Source organism: Manis javanica, chromosome 7, assembly GCF_040802235.1.
Source record: "Manis javanica isolate MJ-LG chromosome 7, MJ_LKY, whole genome shotgun sequence".
NCBI lineage: Eukaryota > Metazoa > Chordata > Mammalia > Pholidota > Manidae > Manis > Manis javanica.
The window spans coordinates 8,400,195-8,417,746 of NC_133162.1; the positions used below are offsets into that span (position 1 = coordinate 8,400,195).

The window sequence follows — 17,552 nt, forward strand, 5'->3', positions numbered from 1 at the left end:
TCACCCTACGGCTTGCTCACGCGAGAGTTGGTTAAGGCAGCGGGGCGAGAAGGGAGCTGGAGACACAACAAACATGGCGGCGGCGGCGGCTGCGATGGTGACGAAGACAGCGGCGGTGACGGCAGCGGCATTGAAGGAGGTGGGGGTTACTCAGTGCGGTGGTCAGGTGGTAAGTAGCAGGTTGTCGCCTTGCACGGCGGCGACACGCAGCTGAGCAGGACTGCTGGGAAGGAGCTGGAGGAGGCGACAGCCGGGTTCGCTCGGGACCGGCCGACCCCGCCCGGGACTCAGCCGTGGCGGAGCGTCGGTCGTGGTCGGTGGGTCGGCAGGGTCGCGACCCGGGACGTTCCTGGCCCGAATGCGGAGGGTGCGGTCTTTTGGCCTCCGGAGCCCCGAGGGAGCGGCGCCTACGGGAGCGGCGCCGTCGAGCGGGGACTTGGAGGCTCCTGAGTAGGGAGCTGCCTCTGGCTCTGACAGGTGGTCATGCGGGGGTCGCCCCGAGGTGTGTGTCTTCACCGGGTCCCGGGGCCTGGGTTGAGGAGGAGGTCAGCCGACGCGCGCGTCTCCTAGGTGTTCGAATCCTGGCGAGGATGCCGCCCCGACGGCAGGTCCGGGCAGCTCGTTGGGAGCAGTTTTAAGACCTCCGTCTTTTATTGAATGACCCTGCCTGTGTCCGTTTCTATTGTATGTGTTCTGATTTTGGGTCGATGTGAGTCTTGGGGAGGGCTTTTCAGTAGCTGTTGAAGTTGATGCAGGGTTTAAGTCTCTTAATATAACTGGAGTGCGGGTAGCCAAGCCACGCACCTCCTAAGCGTTCGTTAACTGTGTGAATCTGAATTGGAGTTAATCGGTTCCGGGTACCACTAACCACGTGGCCCATTTAGTGTCCCCTTTAAGTACTATTCAGAACCTGAATGAGGAGTAACAAGCGGGAGAAGAAGTAAAGGCGCTTTAAATTGAGAGATCTAAGGAAATACAGTTTAGAAGAAACAAAGTTTTTTAAAACACTTTTAAACGTTTGGACTAACAATTTCAAAGTTCCGTTTAATTTTGATTTGTCATGTTGTGCCTTCAACACAGCTATAGATAATGTATTCTTGGGAAATTCTTGGGCAGTTGATATGTTTTTGTGCTTTTTGCCCCCAGGGGTCCAAAGCGTTTCCCAGAGAACCCCAAGTGTTTGGGGTTGTGATAGAAAAGATTAAATAAAGATGGGAATCAGATGTGTCCTTAAAGGTGTACATGGTGTTTTTGTTTTCGTTTTTCAACCCTTATCACAGATAGTTTAGTTTCCCTGTAGGGACTAGTGTATTGTTTTAATGCAATGGTAGCTGTTTAGCAGTACTAAGCCTGACCCTTTAAAAGTGTATTTTGAACAAATGAAATTAACAACTTGGATTTAGAAAAACAAAAAATTTCCCAAAAAAGAGATCCATCAGTGACAAAAACGATATTCCTCGGTCAGTCTTTGGAGTTTATGTTGACATGAGCCTGTTGATTTTTTTTGATTGTCTGGTAGCTTAGTTTTCTTTTTTCAATGGTAAAACTGACACAGTTTAGTTTATTAGCTTATGAAGCCTGTAGATGCTAATTAAGTTTTTGTCCTAAAGGTTTGTTTTGATTTGTGGTGTGCTTCTCTTTGCAGACCTCTGTATGGCTTTTCAATTTTAGTTGAAATTCCCTCCATGGCCTTTTGGAGTCTGTTGGTGTGTCTCCAGAGTAAATTTCGATTCCTCTGCATTTTCATCAATGTTGGAGTGGCAAGAAAAAGGAAGTGATTTGGGGTGAAAAGGTTAGATTGTGTAACTCCTTTTTTTGGATTTCTTCTAACTTGTATTTACTTATATTTTACTTATTATATTATGTTTTCTGATTTCTCAAAGCCTTATAACGTCCCTTTTTGCCTTCAAAGAATTTGTTTTCGACAATTTTGTAATCTGAGGGAAATGTGTTCTAATTTTCTTTGAAGGGCCATGTTATTTCCTATACAAACTAAGCCTCATTTGTTAGACTTCTCCATTGATACATATTCGATGGCAGAGTAAATCTCTGTGACCATGATTATTAGGCATGTAAAAGCTAACACATTTATTGAATTGCAGTCACTTTATGTAAATAGGCCTACCTCACCCCCAGATGAAGTTATTGTGCAAATTAGTTGCTACATATTCTATCTTATTGTTGGTAACCCTTCTAAAAAATAGTAAAATAGATTCTGCTATTTCCTGCTCAGGGTATTCCCAGAATTCTCCCATAGCTTATAAAAAAGACGTTAGGGGGAAGGTACGGTTGCTTCTTATATTACCTCTCATAGTTGTGATTGTCTCTAACTCACATCAGTGATGCCTCTCTTTTGATAGCTCCTGGTTAAGAGGGGGTGGTGGTGGTGGTGGTGGTGGTGGTGGGGGTGGTGGTGGTGGTGGTGGTGGTGGTGGTGTGTGTGTGTGTGTGTGTGTGTGTGTGTGTTGGGTGGTGGTGGTGGTGGTGGTGTGTGTGTGTGTGTGTGTGTGTGTGTTGGGTGGTGGTGGTGGTGGTGGTGGTGTGTGTGTGTGTGTGTGTGTTGGGTGGTGGTGGTGGTGGTGGTGGTGTGTGTGTGTGTGTGTGTGTGTGTGTTGGGTGGTGGTGGTGGTGGTGGTGGTGGTGGTGGTGGTGGTGGTGGTGGTGGTGGTGTGTGTGTGTGTGTGTGTGTTGGGTGGTGGTGGTGGTGGTGGTGGTGGTGGTGGTGGTGGTGGTGGTGGTGGTGGTGGTGGTGGTGGTGTGTGTGTGTGTGTGTGTGTGTGTGTGTGTGTGTGTCAACTACTTCCCACTTACAGGAAGAAAGATCAGAGGCCTTCATACAAATAAATCCTTTATTGGAAACCAAGGAAGGTCAGAGAAGAGTTTCAAGACTTAAAAAGGTGTTCAGGTTCTTTTGGGATATCAAAGCATCTGGTTTTTTGGTGAGAACCTTATTGGCTGAGCCTTGAATGGGTTATTTGGGAGACGCTATTGGCGTAAAAATAATTTAGTTACATACTACGCAGTGTTCTGTATAGATGTACCTTCACCCCATGGAAAACCATACTAGACTCAGTTTGACTTTAATCAGAGTAACAGGGAGGACTCAGATACTTGCTGTATCATAAAGGAATGATAATCATCGGGTCTGGGAATAATTCTTCTCTGGTTGATAAAATTAGGTATCAGCAGAAAGAGTATATCAGGCTTGGAATACATCACCCAAATCTATAATAAAATTGGACAACTCTAAAATATGCTTCTTTTTCTTGTTGGGGGGGTGGGTAGAATTTTCCTTTATCCTTCAAGGTTCCTCCAGTTGGTCTAAGAAACAATCTGATGTGAGATAGATTAACAGGAGGAAAAAAAAAGCCAACCCTAAGTTTACTTACCTACCAGGATTCCAGGAATCCATAGACAGGAGACTCCAGAGACAGACAGGGACAATGAGGTATATATGTCATCCTGAACTAAAGAACAGGGAGAAGGGGGTCTAGGACTTCAAACAGGAATATGAAAAAGTAAATGTTTGATCAAAGAGGAATTTTAACAGACTTTGCCACATTCCTCCCTGTCCACACATGTAATTCACATTATGAAGTGTTACCTGTGGTAATAACTCTGCCCCTGGAGTAGGGCCTCCATCTAGATTCTCTTTAGTTGGTGGGAGGGGAGGTCAAAGTGTTTTTATGAGTCTTGGGCCTTGATTGTTTTCAGCTGACATAATTTTGCAGGCCAAAGTGGCACATTTTTGGACATCCTGCCCTTGGCCCTTAAATTCTGATAACATGTTCTTATACATTGAAATTTTGTGTACATAGTGATTTGGCTAACAAGCTTGCAGATGTTGAATTCATGGCCAGTAGGAAAGATTGTCCCATGAAAACATAGTTTGCTGATTCCCTAAAGTAGATTTTTATGTTATGTTTGCAAAGATTTTAATATTTATCAGTGTTTTAGAGGTATCTCCAGATTTCAGTTACTCCGTGGAGTTCTTAGGTGAAGCTTTCAGTCCTGAGACCGATGATCATTAAAGATAGGAAGATAGTTTGGGTGTAAAACTTTTTTTTTTTTTTTTTTTACTATCAGGAGGTCTTCTGTAGTTTCAGAATTACTGTTCTTTTTCTGTTTATTGTGCTTGGAAATACTGTCTTGAGTTGGAGAGAGCTGGGTTTTAAACCAAAGATTCCATTTCATATCTAGGCAAGGACCTGTTCTGTTGTGTATATATGTGCGTATGTATATATGTGTGAGAGAAAGGGAGGGAGAGTGGGAGGGGGAGAGAGGGATGCGATGTAGCTCAAACAGGCCCAAAAATGCTTAGGGATGGAATTACAATTAAATTTTAAATCATTCCAGAATGATGTTGTAAACCATATCAATGTATTTAAAACTAATTTAAGAATAGTTTTCTTTCATGTTTATAATGTTATCGTCTCTTTTTTCACTGGCATTCGTTTTTTTTTTTTTTTTAAGTCCATCATGTGGACTTAAAAATCACAATTTACAGCAGGGAACACAGTGAAATTTATGATTTGACAATCTGATAATGGCCATGATTGTCAAAATATGCTAGCCATCCTCTGTAATTAGGCTCATTTGTGTTGTTAAAACTCAAGTTGCATGTATAAAAATACCATTTCCTTCTGCCTGCTTCCTGGCAGTCTTATGCAGGTTTTGTCATTGTCACATGTTTTGCCATAGCAGTGATAAGCTTCTAATCAGGATTTGGTAAGACTTATCTTGCTTCTTAAGCCTTTCAAAGTATATTCAGATATTTTCCAGTGAAAACATAGTAGTTCTCTTATGAACTGATTGGCAAGAAGTGATGCTAAGTTGCAATGTAAATACCAGGACTTCTTAATTTTAGCGTTTATAATTAGAAAACAGGCAATCTGTAGGGCCTTACAGCTTTTACAATTTGAAAAACAATTTCCCGTAATTTTTTTTGTCTTATCTCCCAATCCTCATACCTTTTATTCCTTTCTTCTCTTTTATTGTGAGAGCCTCTACTTTCTAGTGTCATGTTGAATAGCACTAGTAATAGCGAGCAGCCTTGCCTTGTCCTTAATCCTAAAGGGAATGCATTGAAATTTTCTCATTAATTGTGATGTTGATTTTTGGAAAATATCCTTTATCATCTTGATGAAGTGAAAACATTCTAAGTTAGCCAGGAGTATTGCTCTGTTTTCTTGCACCTACCTAGTGTTGCCATTGATACTTCCCTGTCAGTCTGGTTGTTTTCTTATGTGGGTGGGCTGGGCTGCCTTTTCTCTAGAAAGTTTTGTATTATTCTCTTTGTGTTTGAGATTTTTACGTTTCACAATAGTGTGTCAAAGTGTTGTTTTAATATCATATATTCTATTTTGTACTCCATGGTCCCTGTAAGTCTGAAAGAGATCTTTAATTCTATGAATTTCTTGAATATTTTTTTAAAAACCATATCCATGTTTATTTTTCTCTCTCTGGAACTCATTCTGCATGCCCTTCTCTCTGCTGTGTTTTTTACCTTTTTATGTATATTTCTATACTGTTCCCCACCCCTTGTGTTTTAAATTGCCCTTTTCTTTTTCTTTGAGTTTTATTGAGATAAAATCTTTTTCATCTTGTTAATAATCTTTCTAATTGGAGCTGAGGGGCTCACTTTTTTTCCACCTAACCAAAGGTCAAAATTTTTAAGGACAAATAATCAGCAGAATCAACTGTAGTTACAAAACAAATAGTTAATGCAGTGATTAGGAAACATAGACAACTAGTTCAAGTAAACATGGTAAGATGGGAAAGAGCAACTAAAACTTGTTGAGAAACCAAAAATAATCCTTAAGATTGAGAAAGTTGAACCAGACTAAGCAAGTGATTTAAAGAATGGTCTATAAGAGTAAAATGAGACGAGGCAAGCTTGGGAAATGCAAATTGGGATATTTGAATTAATGAGACTAAGGTGGATTATGTTTGTTTCATTGTAATTAAGGAATGTAAATAGAAAATGCTAAACATAAGATGCTCAGCTGATGAACTGATTGATAGAAAAAAGGAAAAAATTTGAATCTGGGACAGCGAGGAATTTCTTAATCCAAAGGTATAAGCATTATTTTGCTGCAAACATAGCTACATAGTCAGAATGTACCATATGCTACACATGTTGTGAGATTCTTCATGTGTACATACATGTGAAACTTAAATAGCACTGCAGGTTGGTATCATTCCATTTTCAAAATAAGAAACGAAGTCTGACAGTAGTCCCTGTTCAGAGTCTTAAAACTGGTAAATTTGACCTAATTTTGTTCATCTAGAGGATACTAACTTCCTTTCTTAAAGACAGTGAAAAGGTTGGTATCATTCCATTTTCAAAATAAGAAATGAAGTCTGACAGTAGTCCCTGTTCAGAGTCTTAAAACTGATAAATTTGACCTAATTTTGTTCATCTAGAGGATACTAACTTCCTTTCTTAAAGACAGTGAAAAGAGGTGGAAAAAATAGTAATATCTTTTTCAAAGCTTTAGGTGGCTTCTAAGAAGAGAGGAAAGGAACTATTCACAAATGTTGGATTAGGAAAAGTGAGAATTTGGTCACCTGCATTATTTGGCTTTAGAATAAAGAACAAAGCAGATGTAAGGGCAGAGAAAAACTAGAAATACAAAAATCAAAGATGTTAGTTTGAGGCCAGTAAACAAGGGAAACCCCAAAAAGCCCTGTGTTCTTCATTAGTTCCTAAGATTATTACTGTGTTGTACAGTACAATAATCTATGGTAGTAACAGTCAAGGGTTAGTCTGTTTCCAGTAGATGTCTAGTTAAGTCAATTAAAATGGAAGTTTTGGCTCTTAAAAAATGTTGGCCAAGCTTTTGTTAATTGGAAAATGTGCTTTTATGGAACCCTCCCGTTTTCACAATCCCACAGTTCTGCCATTGAAAAACTTGGCTGAAAAGGACCCAGAGAGTCCATATATTCTTAAAGTAGAAAAACATAACTAGTGGACTTAAATTGCTGAGCTATTAGGGTTTTTATCATTAAGACTGTGGTATTAGTGTGAAGATAGACAAAAGTATGCCAGTGGAACAGAGTGAGAATCCAGAAGTAGAATCACATATGTTACGATTTTGAAAGTGATAAGAGAGTCTAGAGGAAAAAGACTGGTCTGTTAAATGCATGCTCGGACAATTGGATATCTCCTTGGGAAAAAGTACATTTTCACTCTTATCTTACACCATACACAAAGCTCAATTCCAGATAAAGATATGAAAGGTAAAACAGGACAGTTTTTAGAAGAAAGTACAGAAGACTATATTCAAGTAAAATGTTGGCAAGGACACAACTCTAAATGTAAAGGAAAAAGTGGGTTAAGTGAACTATAGTTAAGATCTTCTGTTCATCACAAATTACCATTAAGAAAGTGAAACAGCAACACCAGGTGAGAGAAGGCAACTTAAAATACACATACTAATTAAGAACTCATATCCAGAATGTTATAAAGAACTCTCGCGTAATTAAAAAATAATAGACAACCTAGTAGAAAAATGAGCAAAAGGCTTGAACATATACCTCACTGGGTAATAGAGGGTATCTAAGTGGCTAATTAATATGAAAATATACAACTTGATTAATTACTAAAGAATATGAATCAACACCAGTGTGATATCCCAATATGCCCACCAGAATGGCTTAAATTACAAAAAACACCCAAGGGTTGGCATGGATGTGGAAAAACAGAATACTCTTTCTTACTGTGGTGGGAATGTAAATCACTATGGAAAACTGCTGATATTATCTGCAGCTGAGTATATGCACAACCTGTGACCCAGCAGTTTCAGAAGTTAGGGTAGCGTAGCCCTTGCTGGGTTCTGGGTGGGTGGGACTAGTACTGGAAGAATGACGTTCGTGCTGAATTTCATTGGTGTGTTCACTTTGTAATATGTGATAATTCATTGAGCTCTACCCTTCGGACTTATGTGCTTTTCTGTGTATATGCTTCAAGAAAAGGTCAAGCATATATATATGCTGAGAAGTGACTAATCTTTAGCTTTAGATGTTTACTTCTGGCTATTAAAGATGAGAAAAGAACCTTTTTAGATTAAAAATTACTCATTAAGTAGTTGGAGATTAGTGAAAGAAAATTTTAGCATAAGGCGTATTTAAGAAGACCATGCACGTTTGCATAAAATATTTTTACTGCATGTTAAGACCTTTTGTCTCCTAGGTGCTGGACTATCTCATCTTGTTCTTACTAGAAAACTTTGGTTACTTGATTTGTGAATTTGGACCATAAATCTCTGTGAAGACCTGTTTAGTTCGTGATTACAAAGTTTCACATGAGACTTCTCTGCCCATCAACACCAGGGATTTTTTTCTTCTCTTAATTTTTTCTTCTCAGAGGAAGTAGTGGCAGAGGTGGCCATTTGGATTTCTAGGGCAGGGGTCAGAAAACCGCAGCCTGTAGACCGAACCTGACTCCGTGCTTGTTTTTGTGAAGTGTTACTGAAATACATACTCATTCTTTTACTTACTCTTTCTGGATGCTTTTAGCTATATGGGGAGTTGAGCAGTTGCGACAGACCTCTGACTTGCAAAGGCTAAAATATTTAACTCACTGGCTTTTACACCTGTTCTAATTTTCTATTTCTGGAGTACTCTTTCATGTGGATCCTACGATTTAAGAGCCTTTGCTGTTGGAAATGATAGTCACTTGCCATGTGTAGCTATTCCAATTTAAAGTAATTAAATGAAATTCAAAACTCACTTGTATTAACCATATTTCAAATGCTCAGTGGTTGCATGTGGCTAGTAGCAACTGTATTGAACAACATAGGTGTGCAATGTGTCCATCATCCAGAAAATTCTCTCTGACAGCCCTGATGGAGCTACTTGGTTTCTTTATTGTTACCTTTATTGATAAATTCCTGCTGATGTGCCTGCTTCCTTCACTGATCTTATTTCTCTTTTTCTCTTTTTGTAATTTCTTTCCATTCTCCTAAGTGTGAATCCCAGTTTATTTAAGTATTAAATGTATTAAATTTTCACCATATTGTATATGTTTTCTCTAGTCCACCAGGAAGATTATAAAATGCTTAAAGGCAGGGACTGTGTTCTCTGTTGATTTGTACAGGGCTTGCACATAATAATCTTTGTCACTTATTAATATGTACTGGATCTCCCTAAATAGTGCAAAATTATTTCCTCTCCCACCCCCCAGGTATAACGAACTGTAAACATCCAAAAAAAGAAAAAGCAAAAAGAAAAAAATGGGGGAAAAGAAACCAGAGCCTTTGGACTTCGTGAAAGATTTCCAGGAGTACCTGACTCAGCAGACCCATCATGTGAACATGATTTCCGGCTCAGTTAGTGGGGACAAAGAAGCAGAGGCTCTTCAGGGAGGTAGACTCATCTTAATACTATTAAATAATTAACTCTTCATAAATATGTTAGTGTTGGTGTGTGGTTACCCATACTTTGAAGACTGCTGCTGGCTAATCTGGGTCAGTCATTCTGGTTTTTTTTCTCCTGGGAAGATACAGAGCAGGGTTTTTTTTCTTCTTCTTCTTTAAACATGTGAGATTTTTGCTGGGGGAGAGTGAAGCTCCCCAAAGCTTAGCATGGTCTAGAGATGAATTATGATTTTGTTGGAAGCTTAGGTGTCCTGCGTCCTCTAGGTTCTCTTAGCTGACAACAGACACAAGGAATCCAAAAGGAGTCAAGTAAAGGATTCAGCAATCAGGAGATCTGAATTAGACCTGGGACAGAATAGGGGTTCTCTGTTTCTGCTCTCTTAAAATGAAAAAGGGCTGATCATGTTTACCACCCAGGGGGAGAAACCAGAATAGAAAGAGTGCCCGACTTGAGCCTGCTGCAGGTAGACCTGGGTGGTTTCCTGAACTTACCTCAGCAGTCAGCATACTGCAGCCCGTGGGCCCCATGTGGACTGCTGTTTCTGTACAACCTGAAAGCTAACAGTGTTTTCTAACATTTCAGTATGGTTGGAAAAAATCTAAAGAATAATGTGTTAACATGAAAATTATATGAAATTCAAACCAGCATCTATAAATAAACTTAATTGAAAAATAGTGACACTTGGTTACATAGTTTTTATAGCTGTTTTTATGCTACATTAGCAGAGTTGAGTAGTTGTGCTAGAGACCGTATGGCTCACACAGCCAAAAGTACTTACTGTGTGACCCTAATAGAAGAAGTTTTTTGACCCCTGACCTTCATGATCAGGCCTTGTAGCCCAGGGCCAGCAACAGAGATCAGGCATCACCTGGGAGCTGGTTAGAAGTGCAGAATACCAGTCCCCACCCACCTCTACTAAATCAGAGTCTGTATTTTACTAAGCTTCCCAAGTGGTTAAAATACTAATTAAATTTTGAGAATCACTGGCTTCTGGGAGAGCAGTGGGGGAGAGGGGACACTGAACCTTGCTGTCCCTCTCATGCAGTGGCACTGCTGGGTACTGAACTCAACACCAATCAGCAGAATCACTTCTCTTCTGGTGAGGGTGGAGGACACAGTGGGGTGGGCACTTCAGCTGCTCAGGCCAGCACTGCTACCTCCTGGGGCTGGAGCAGAAGTGCTTTCCCAGGACGCTCTAGGAATAAAAGTTGCCCCTTCAGTTTCTTTATCTTTACAAGAAGTCTTCAGATTAGACTAAAAAGCAAAGAGCTCAACAAACAGCTCACAGATTCTTACAGTTCTAACATGCAGAGGTATCAAATTAAATACTTTCCTTTATGTGCTTAATTAGAATTGTAAGATCCTAAATAAAACCAGAATCTAGAGCTTCTGTATAAACTTAGTGGAACAGCGCATACGCCAACATTAATTGCTTTAGACTAAAGTAAATAGGGTTAGGATTTTGGCAGACTCTCACGACTGCCAATTGAAGTGTTTGCCTAGAATCTTAAGTACGTGTGTGTAACTGTGCCATCACTATTTACTCCCCCTTGTCTCCTCACCTGTCAAGTAAGGTTAATACTGTTTTCTTCAGAAGCATGTTTAAGACTGTAAACTTTGTGTAATTTGAGCTCCCCTTATAAAAGGTTTTCAAAAACAATGTAATATGCTTTTGTATAAAATTAACCCCAGTTCAGAAACTCCATGTTTTATGAATTTAACTTTTGTGATAAATGAACTACCAATTTATGAAAGATTGTCTGCCACTCAAGACTAAAATGCTAAATTGAGTTTATTCTGAGATACATAATTTCCTTTGCTGTATTTTATTTATAGCTGGAACAGATGGTGAGCAAAATGGACTTGACCACCCATCTGTTGAAGTTTCCCTGGATGAAAACTCAGGAATGTTAGTAGACGGGTTTGAAAGGACCTTTGATGGGAAGCTCAAGTGTCGGTACTGCAACTATGCCAGCAAAGGAACAGCCCGGCTTATTGAACACATTAGAATCCACACAGGTAATGGAGAAAGGTTGGGTATGGCTTTTCTTTGGGGGCAGGAGAGGGGCCGAGGAGGGCATGTTGATCTGTCTTATAAATAGTTCCCATAGTTTAAAAATGAAGGTTGATAGAAGACTTGAATCAATGGGAAAGTTACTCCATTTTTACAAAGCAGTAGCTTAACAGCATGCAAGCAAAGTAAAGCCCCTTGCAGAGCTTGCCCTTCCTTAGGGGGCAAGCAGGGGAAATGTTTCCATACAGGTGCAGAATATACTGCTAATCTTCAGGTCTCACCTTAGCCATCCCTTCTGCAAAACCCTCCTAACTGTACTCTGCCTTGGCCCAAGACTAGATCAAGTGTCCTTTCCGTGTGCCCCATGGCTTCCCATGCTGTGTTGAGGTGGCCTGAAAACCTCTTGAGGACAGGGATTGTGTCAGGGCTGTCTTTGTGCCTCCAGAGCCTAAAACATGGTATGTATTCAGTACATATCTAGTATATATCTATTGAATGAGTGACTCCAAATCTCATATTCCAAATATTTATTTCACATGTTGGGCCATTCTCAACTAACAGCACTAACTAAAATTGTCCCTTTTGGCAATTGAAAAGGAGAGAGAGGTACAGATGAATTGCTGGCAGTTTTGAAGGGACATGTTGTATAATTCATACTTGGACCAGGAAGCCTATTTCCATTTTGAGCTTTCTGTTTTTAATATAAAGACTTTGTAAAAGGTTTTTTGGTTTTTTTGTTTTCTTCATGAGAAAAGGGTATTTGTGTGTGTAAATATGTATGAATAAGTCTTCATGTATAGATGTGTACATAAACATATAACTGAGGTATATTTTTGATAAAAATATTATGTAGGGAGCATTACTGTCAGTTGTGCTATTCTTTCCCCAAATGCCAGGTGAAGCCATAACAATGTTTATATTACATTGATTAATGGAATATATCTGGATATCTCTAATTGTTGCTCTTGAGTTCTTAAGCTTGAAGTTTGCAAGTTTCTTTACAAATTTTAATTATCTTTTGTGCAAATGTGAACTTCTGAAAAGCACTTTATTTATTTTTAATTTTGGTATCATTAATCTACAATTACAGAAAGAACATTATGTTTACTAGGTTCCCCCCTTCACCAAGTCCCCCCCACATACCCCTTCACAGTCACTGTCCATCTGCTTAGTAAGATGCTGTAAAATCACTACTTGTCTTCTCTGTGTTGCGCAGCCCTCCCCGTGCCCCCCATGCACTATACATGCTAATCGTAATGCCCCCTTTCTTTTTCCCCGCCCTTATCCCTCCCTTCCCACCCATTCTCCCCAGTCCCTTTCCCTTTGGTAACTATTAGTCCATTCTTGGGTTCTGTGATTCTGCTGCCGTTTTGTTCCTTCAGTTTTCCTTTGTTCTTATACTCCACATATGAGTGAAATCATTTGGTACTTGTCCTTCTCCGCTTGGCTTATTTCACTGAGCATAATACCCTCTAGCTCCATCCATGTTGCTGCAAATGGTAGGATTTGCCTCTTCTTATGGCTGAATAATATTCCATTGTGTATATGTACCACATCTTCTTTATCCATTCATCTACTGATGGACATTTAGGTTGCTTCCCTATCTTGGCTATTGTAAACAGTGCAGCGATAAACATAGGGGTGCATCTGTCTTTTTCAAAGTGGAGTGCTGCATTCTTAGGGTAAATTCCTAGAAGTGGAATTCCTGGGTCAAATGGTATTTCTATTTTGAGCATTCTGAGGAACCTCCATACTGCTTTCCACAATGGTTGAACTAGTTTACATTCAGTGGTGGTTGTTTTTTTTTTTTTTTGTTTTTTTTTTGAGAGGGCATCTCTCATATTTATTGATCAGATGGTTGTTAACAACAATAAAATTCTGTATAGGGGACTCAATGTACAATCATTAATCAACCCCAAGCCTAATTCTCAACAGTTTCCAATCTTCTAAAGCATAACAAACAAGTTCTTACATTGTGAACAAGTTCTTACATGGTGAACAGAAAAGCACTTTATTTTTTATCAATTTCTAAAACTAATGAATGGACAGAACATGAAACTCTTCATATCTGAGCTACTTTTGCAGTCTCTCCCCCATTTTCCCTTTTAAACAGGTGAGAAACCTCACAGATGCCACTTATGTCCATTCGCATCTGCTTATGAACGTCATCTGGAAGCCCACATGCGCTCCCATACAGGAGAAAAACCGTACAAATGTGAACTATGTTCCTTCTGCTGCAGTGATCGGAGTAATCTGTCTCATCATCGAAGGCGCAAGCATAAAATGGTGCCAATTAAAGGTACTAGGTCTTCCTTAAGCAGCAAGAAAATGTGGGGGGTTTTACAGAAGAAAACAAGCAATCTGGGCTATAGCAGAAGAGCACTGATCAACTTAAGCCCGCCTTCCATGGTGGTTCAGAAGCCAGACTACCTTAACGATTTTACTCACGAGATCCCAAATATGCAGTCTGACTCCTATGAAAGTATGGCAAAAACCGCATCGACTGGTGGCCTACCGAGGGAGCCCCAAGAACTTATGGTTGACAACCCTTTAAATCAGCTCTCAACTCTAGCAGGACAGTTGTCCAGTATGCCACCTGAAAACCAAAACCCAGCCTCCCCCGAGGCAGTCCCCTGCCCTGATGAGAAGCCGTTCATGATGCAGCAGCCCTCCGCCCAAGCAGTTGTTTCTGTCGTGTCAGCAGGTATGCCTCAGAGCTCCTCTCCCACGAGCCCCGAGCCTCGGCCGTCGCACACTCAGAGGAACTACAGCCCCGTGGCGGGTCCGAGCAGTGAACCGAGTGCCCACACGAGTACTCCTAGCATAGGAAACAGCCAGCCAAGCACACCCGCCCCCACCCTGCCAGTCCAGGACCCGCAGCTTCTGCACCACTGCCAGCACTGTGACATGTACTTTGCCGACAACATCCTTTACACTATTCATATGGGATGCCATGGGTATGAAAATCCTTTTCAGTGTAACATATGTGGATGCAAATGTAAAAACAAGTATGATTTCGCCTGTCATTTTGCAAGGGGGCAACATAACCAACACTGATGGTGAACAGTCACCTTATGTTTTAACTTGGGTTTTGCCTTTTTGTGTTTTTTAGTTTTGTCTGGCTTGTTTTGTCATCCCTAGTAAGGTGTTGGCTAATTTAACATTTATACATTGTATTTATTGAATATAAATTTGACAGTGCTAACATAATTTTTCTTTTTTTCCCTTAAAAATCTGGTCAGAATCATATGTATTAGAACATACCATTAGACACATTGCTGTCTGTTTTTCCTTTTCATTTAGACATTTGAGAATTGGAGTGCAATCATAATCTTACAGGTATTCACTTAAATTTGCCACATTTATGGTCCATAAAAACTTCAAGGCTTATCTTGATATTTCAGTATATACACTTCAGCTAGATGGTATTTCTGCCACATTTGAAAATGGTAGAATTCTCAAAAAAATTGTTACAACTTATTTCAGTGTTTAGTAGAGGAATTTCTTTTAAAATGCTCTTAATTGAAATACTATTTAGTTCACATAGCTTAAGTTGAATTGCTAGTTTCATTTCAACTGATAATAAAGTATTTCAGTATAGTAAATGTTTCTATTTTCTATGAAGGGAAAGGAAAGCAGTTAATTCTTTTTAAATTAAAGTTATAAAAATATGAGATAAAAGTTCTGAAAAGAAAGGAAACTTAAGACTTGAAATAAAAAACGGGGTTTAATTTTTAAAATACCTGTTTATTCAGTTTCTAGTTTTAATTAATTTTCTGTCGGACTCTTTATTATAGTTAATTATAAAAACCACAGGCAAATACATGAGAATTCTAGAAATAGGATCATCTATGAAGATGCCTTTTTAAAAAATTTGAACCTACATTTAAGTCCTTCATTCTGATGTCACTAGTGTCAGGTGAGGCCGATCACTTGGACTCTGTTATTCTTCCTATCCCTCTGATAGCCAGCGAGGAGCAGTGGAAGCCGTCCATCTTATTCCTCGGAAATGCAGTCCTTCAAAAAAAAAGTCTCTGGTTTCTTATTCCTGCCTTCTATCCATTTATTGCCCATAATTGCCAAGAACAGGTGGGCGTGGAAACATATGGAAAAATATAATGGTGAAATAATATTTTTAAAAATGAGACTACACGTCCAGAAGAAATTCTGGTCTCCTCCTCAGAATTGGCCATCTATTTTCTGTAAATTCAAGTTGTGATGCTTATTTGCAGTTTGACCAGTTTTTCATGTACAGTGACAAAACTATATGGAAGCTGTCATTGAATTGTCGCCTTAGTAGAAAAGGATAAAGTGTGAAAATAGATATAAAATGCATTTAAATGTGGTATTTGTTTACAAAAATAAGACTTGCTAAATACATCTAGACTAATTAATTTTGAATAGGAGGCTATTGTTTTTATATTGTGTAATAACTAGCTTACTCTGAAGAGAGTTGGTCAAACAATAAAATATATTGTTACTAACTGCTGGTTTCTGTGTACTTTACAAAAATTTTACTTTTAATTTGGTTCAGATCTTTAAAGTTACTAATTGGCTTCTTAAAGAGAATATGCTACCTATTAAGTATTTATGAACCAAAAAGAACCTCTACTTCTTTATAATTAAAAGGGATTGGTATGTGTCCACAAAAACCCCCAAGTACCAGGTTAATGGATCTTCTGCCCCCCCTTCCAAATGCTGGAAAGCCATTAAGATGAGTTCTTGTGATTTAATTTCCAATCTAATCTCAACAGCACCGTTGAAAGAACAGCATCCAGGAGTTTTTCCAAACAGCTAGAACTGCATTCCTTGTCAAATCTGGGCTGAATCTAAAATTCGGTTTCTCTCTGTTGGTTAAATCACTCATTGCTCAGATTTTACTGCAGCCATTTCCAAATGTGTACCTTGGCCCTATTATTTATTTATTGCCAGAAAGAAACAGGTTGCTGTCATTTGTAGCTTTTGTTGCAGTTTTCTTCCCTCTCACCCTTATTCTTCAAATAAAAGCAATATCCCAAGATAGGAAATGAAAGTTTTCATTAAAGAAAGAAAGAATTCTTGTTAAACCAGCTTCTTAACTCCATTCCTGGGCCAAATAGTGACAGATTTTTTCTGGAACTAAAGATTGATGTTTTAGAGGTATATCTTCACTTAAACAGAAAATATTTTTCATAATTACAAATAATTCCACTTTTCCTATGACTTAAAGAGCACAGTATGTATTCCAAAGGTGTCAATGCTTGAAAGCTACAATTCTAAATGCACTAGTTCTTAAATCTACCTTAAAACCTTTTTTAGAAGTGTATTTTTAAAAAGATTTAGGATTTTATTTAAATTTTCTGTGAGATAAATTCTGTATTTGGAAAGATGTTAGTGTCTTCCATTAAGTATTGAATGTTTCTCCCATTTTTTAAAATAAAATCTTTTATAGAAATGAGTTGTTGGGAAAAATTTAACATGCACTATTTATAGTACTTTGCTGTTCATTGGCAACTTTCTGAAACAATTTTTGTTCAGTGAACATAAGTTTAGATTTTTACTGTTGGTAGATAATTTATCTCCACTAATATTTTTTTAAGAAACTGTGAAGAGATTAACAGAATAATTTTATTTCAGATTTTACTAATATAGTATGTAGCTAATTGAAATTAGCTTTCAACTTCTTGAAATTCAAGTAAAGGCTAGGCTTTTACTCTGAATGTTTTCCAGTGCTATTTCATTTTAGAAATAAGTGCTTGCCATTCATCTGCAGAACTGTTTGACAAAGGGACTAAAAAAATGTTGAGATAAACCTCATTTTAAGTTCTACAAAAATATTTATCAAATGGATGTATTATTTAAAAACAAAATTCCCCGCTGAGGACTTTTTTCATTAAATAGTCTTAGAGGGTATATGATTTCTAGAACTTGTTTTTGTTAATATGTACTTTGATGTAAAGAACATATTTTGTATGCAAAACTAAAACGAGTATGGTTGCAAAACACTATTGTTCAGGAATTCCAGAAAGCAGTTTAATGCTGAAATAACTATATCTAGTATGCAGTTCATATTGTGAATGAAGCTTTGCTTTTGTAATATATGAATAAAAAAATAACACTTTCTAATGATCTCAATTTTCTTTTTGAAAACCAGGATCCAATTAGTTTTTTAGTCATT

At 38.6% G+C, this 17,552-nt stretch overlaps 1 protein-coding gene across 5 annotated transcripts; it reads left to right on the plus strand.

The window, feature by feature from the left end:
• Window positions 1-11: 11 nt before the first annotated feature.
• IKZF5 (IKAROS family zinc finger 5) lies at window positions 12-17,503 on the plus strand. 5 transcript variants are annotated; one of them, XM_037011184.2, is made up of 5 exons: window positions 12-139; window positions 1,646-1,792; window positions 9,188-9,369; window positions 11,218-11,400; window positions 13,509-17,503. In XM_037011184.2, exons 3-5 carry the CDS (start codon window positions 9,237-9,239, stop codon window positions 14,450-14,452), a joined length of 1,260 nt encoding a protein of 419 aa, XP_036867079.2. In that variant the 5' UTR covers window positions 12-139; window positions 1,646-1,792; window positions 9,188-9,236; the 3' UTR covers window positions 14,453-17,503. The 5 variants fall into 5 exon arrangements, with proteins under 5 accessions (XP_036867079.2, XP_036867082.2, XP_036867078.2 ...); XM_037011183.2 differs by having other exon boundaries at window positions 32-169; XM_037011185.2 differs by lacking the exon at window positions 12-139 and adding an exon at window positions 176-502.
• Window positions 17,504-17,552: the final 49 nt, after the last annotated feature.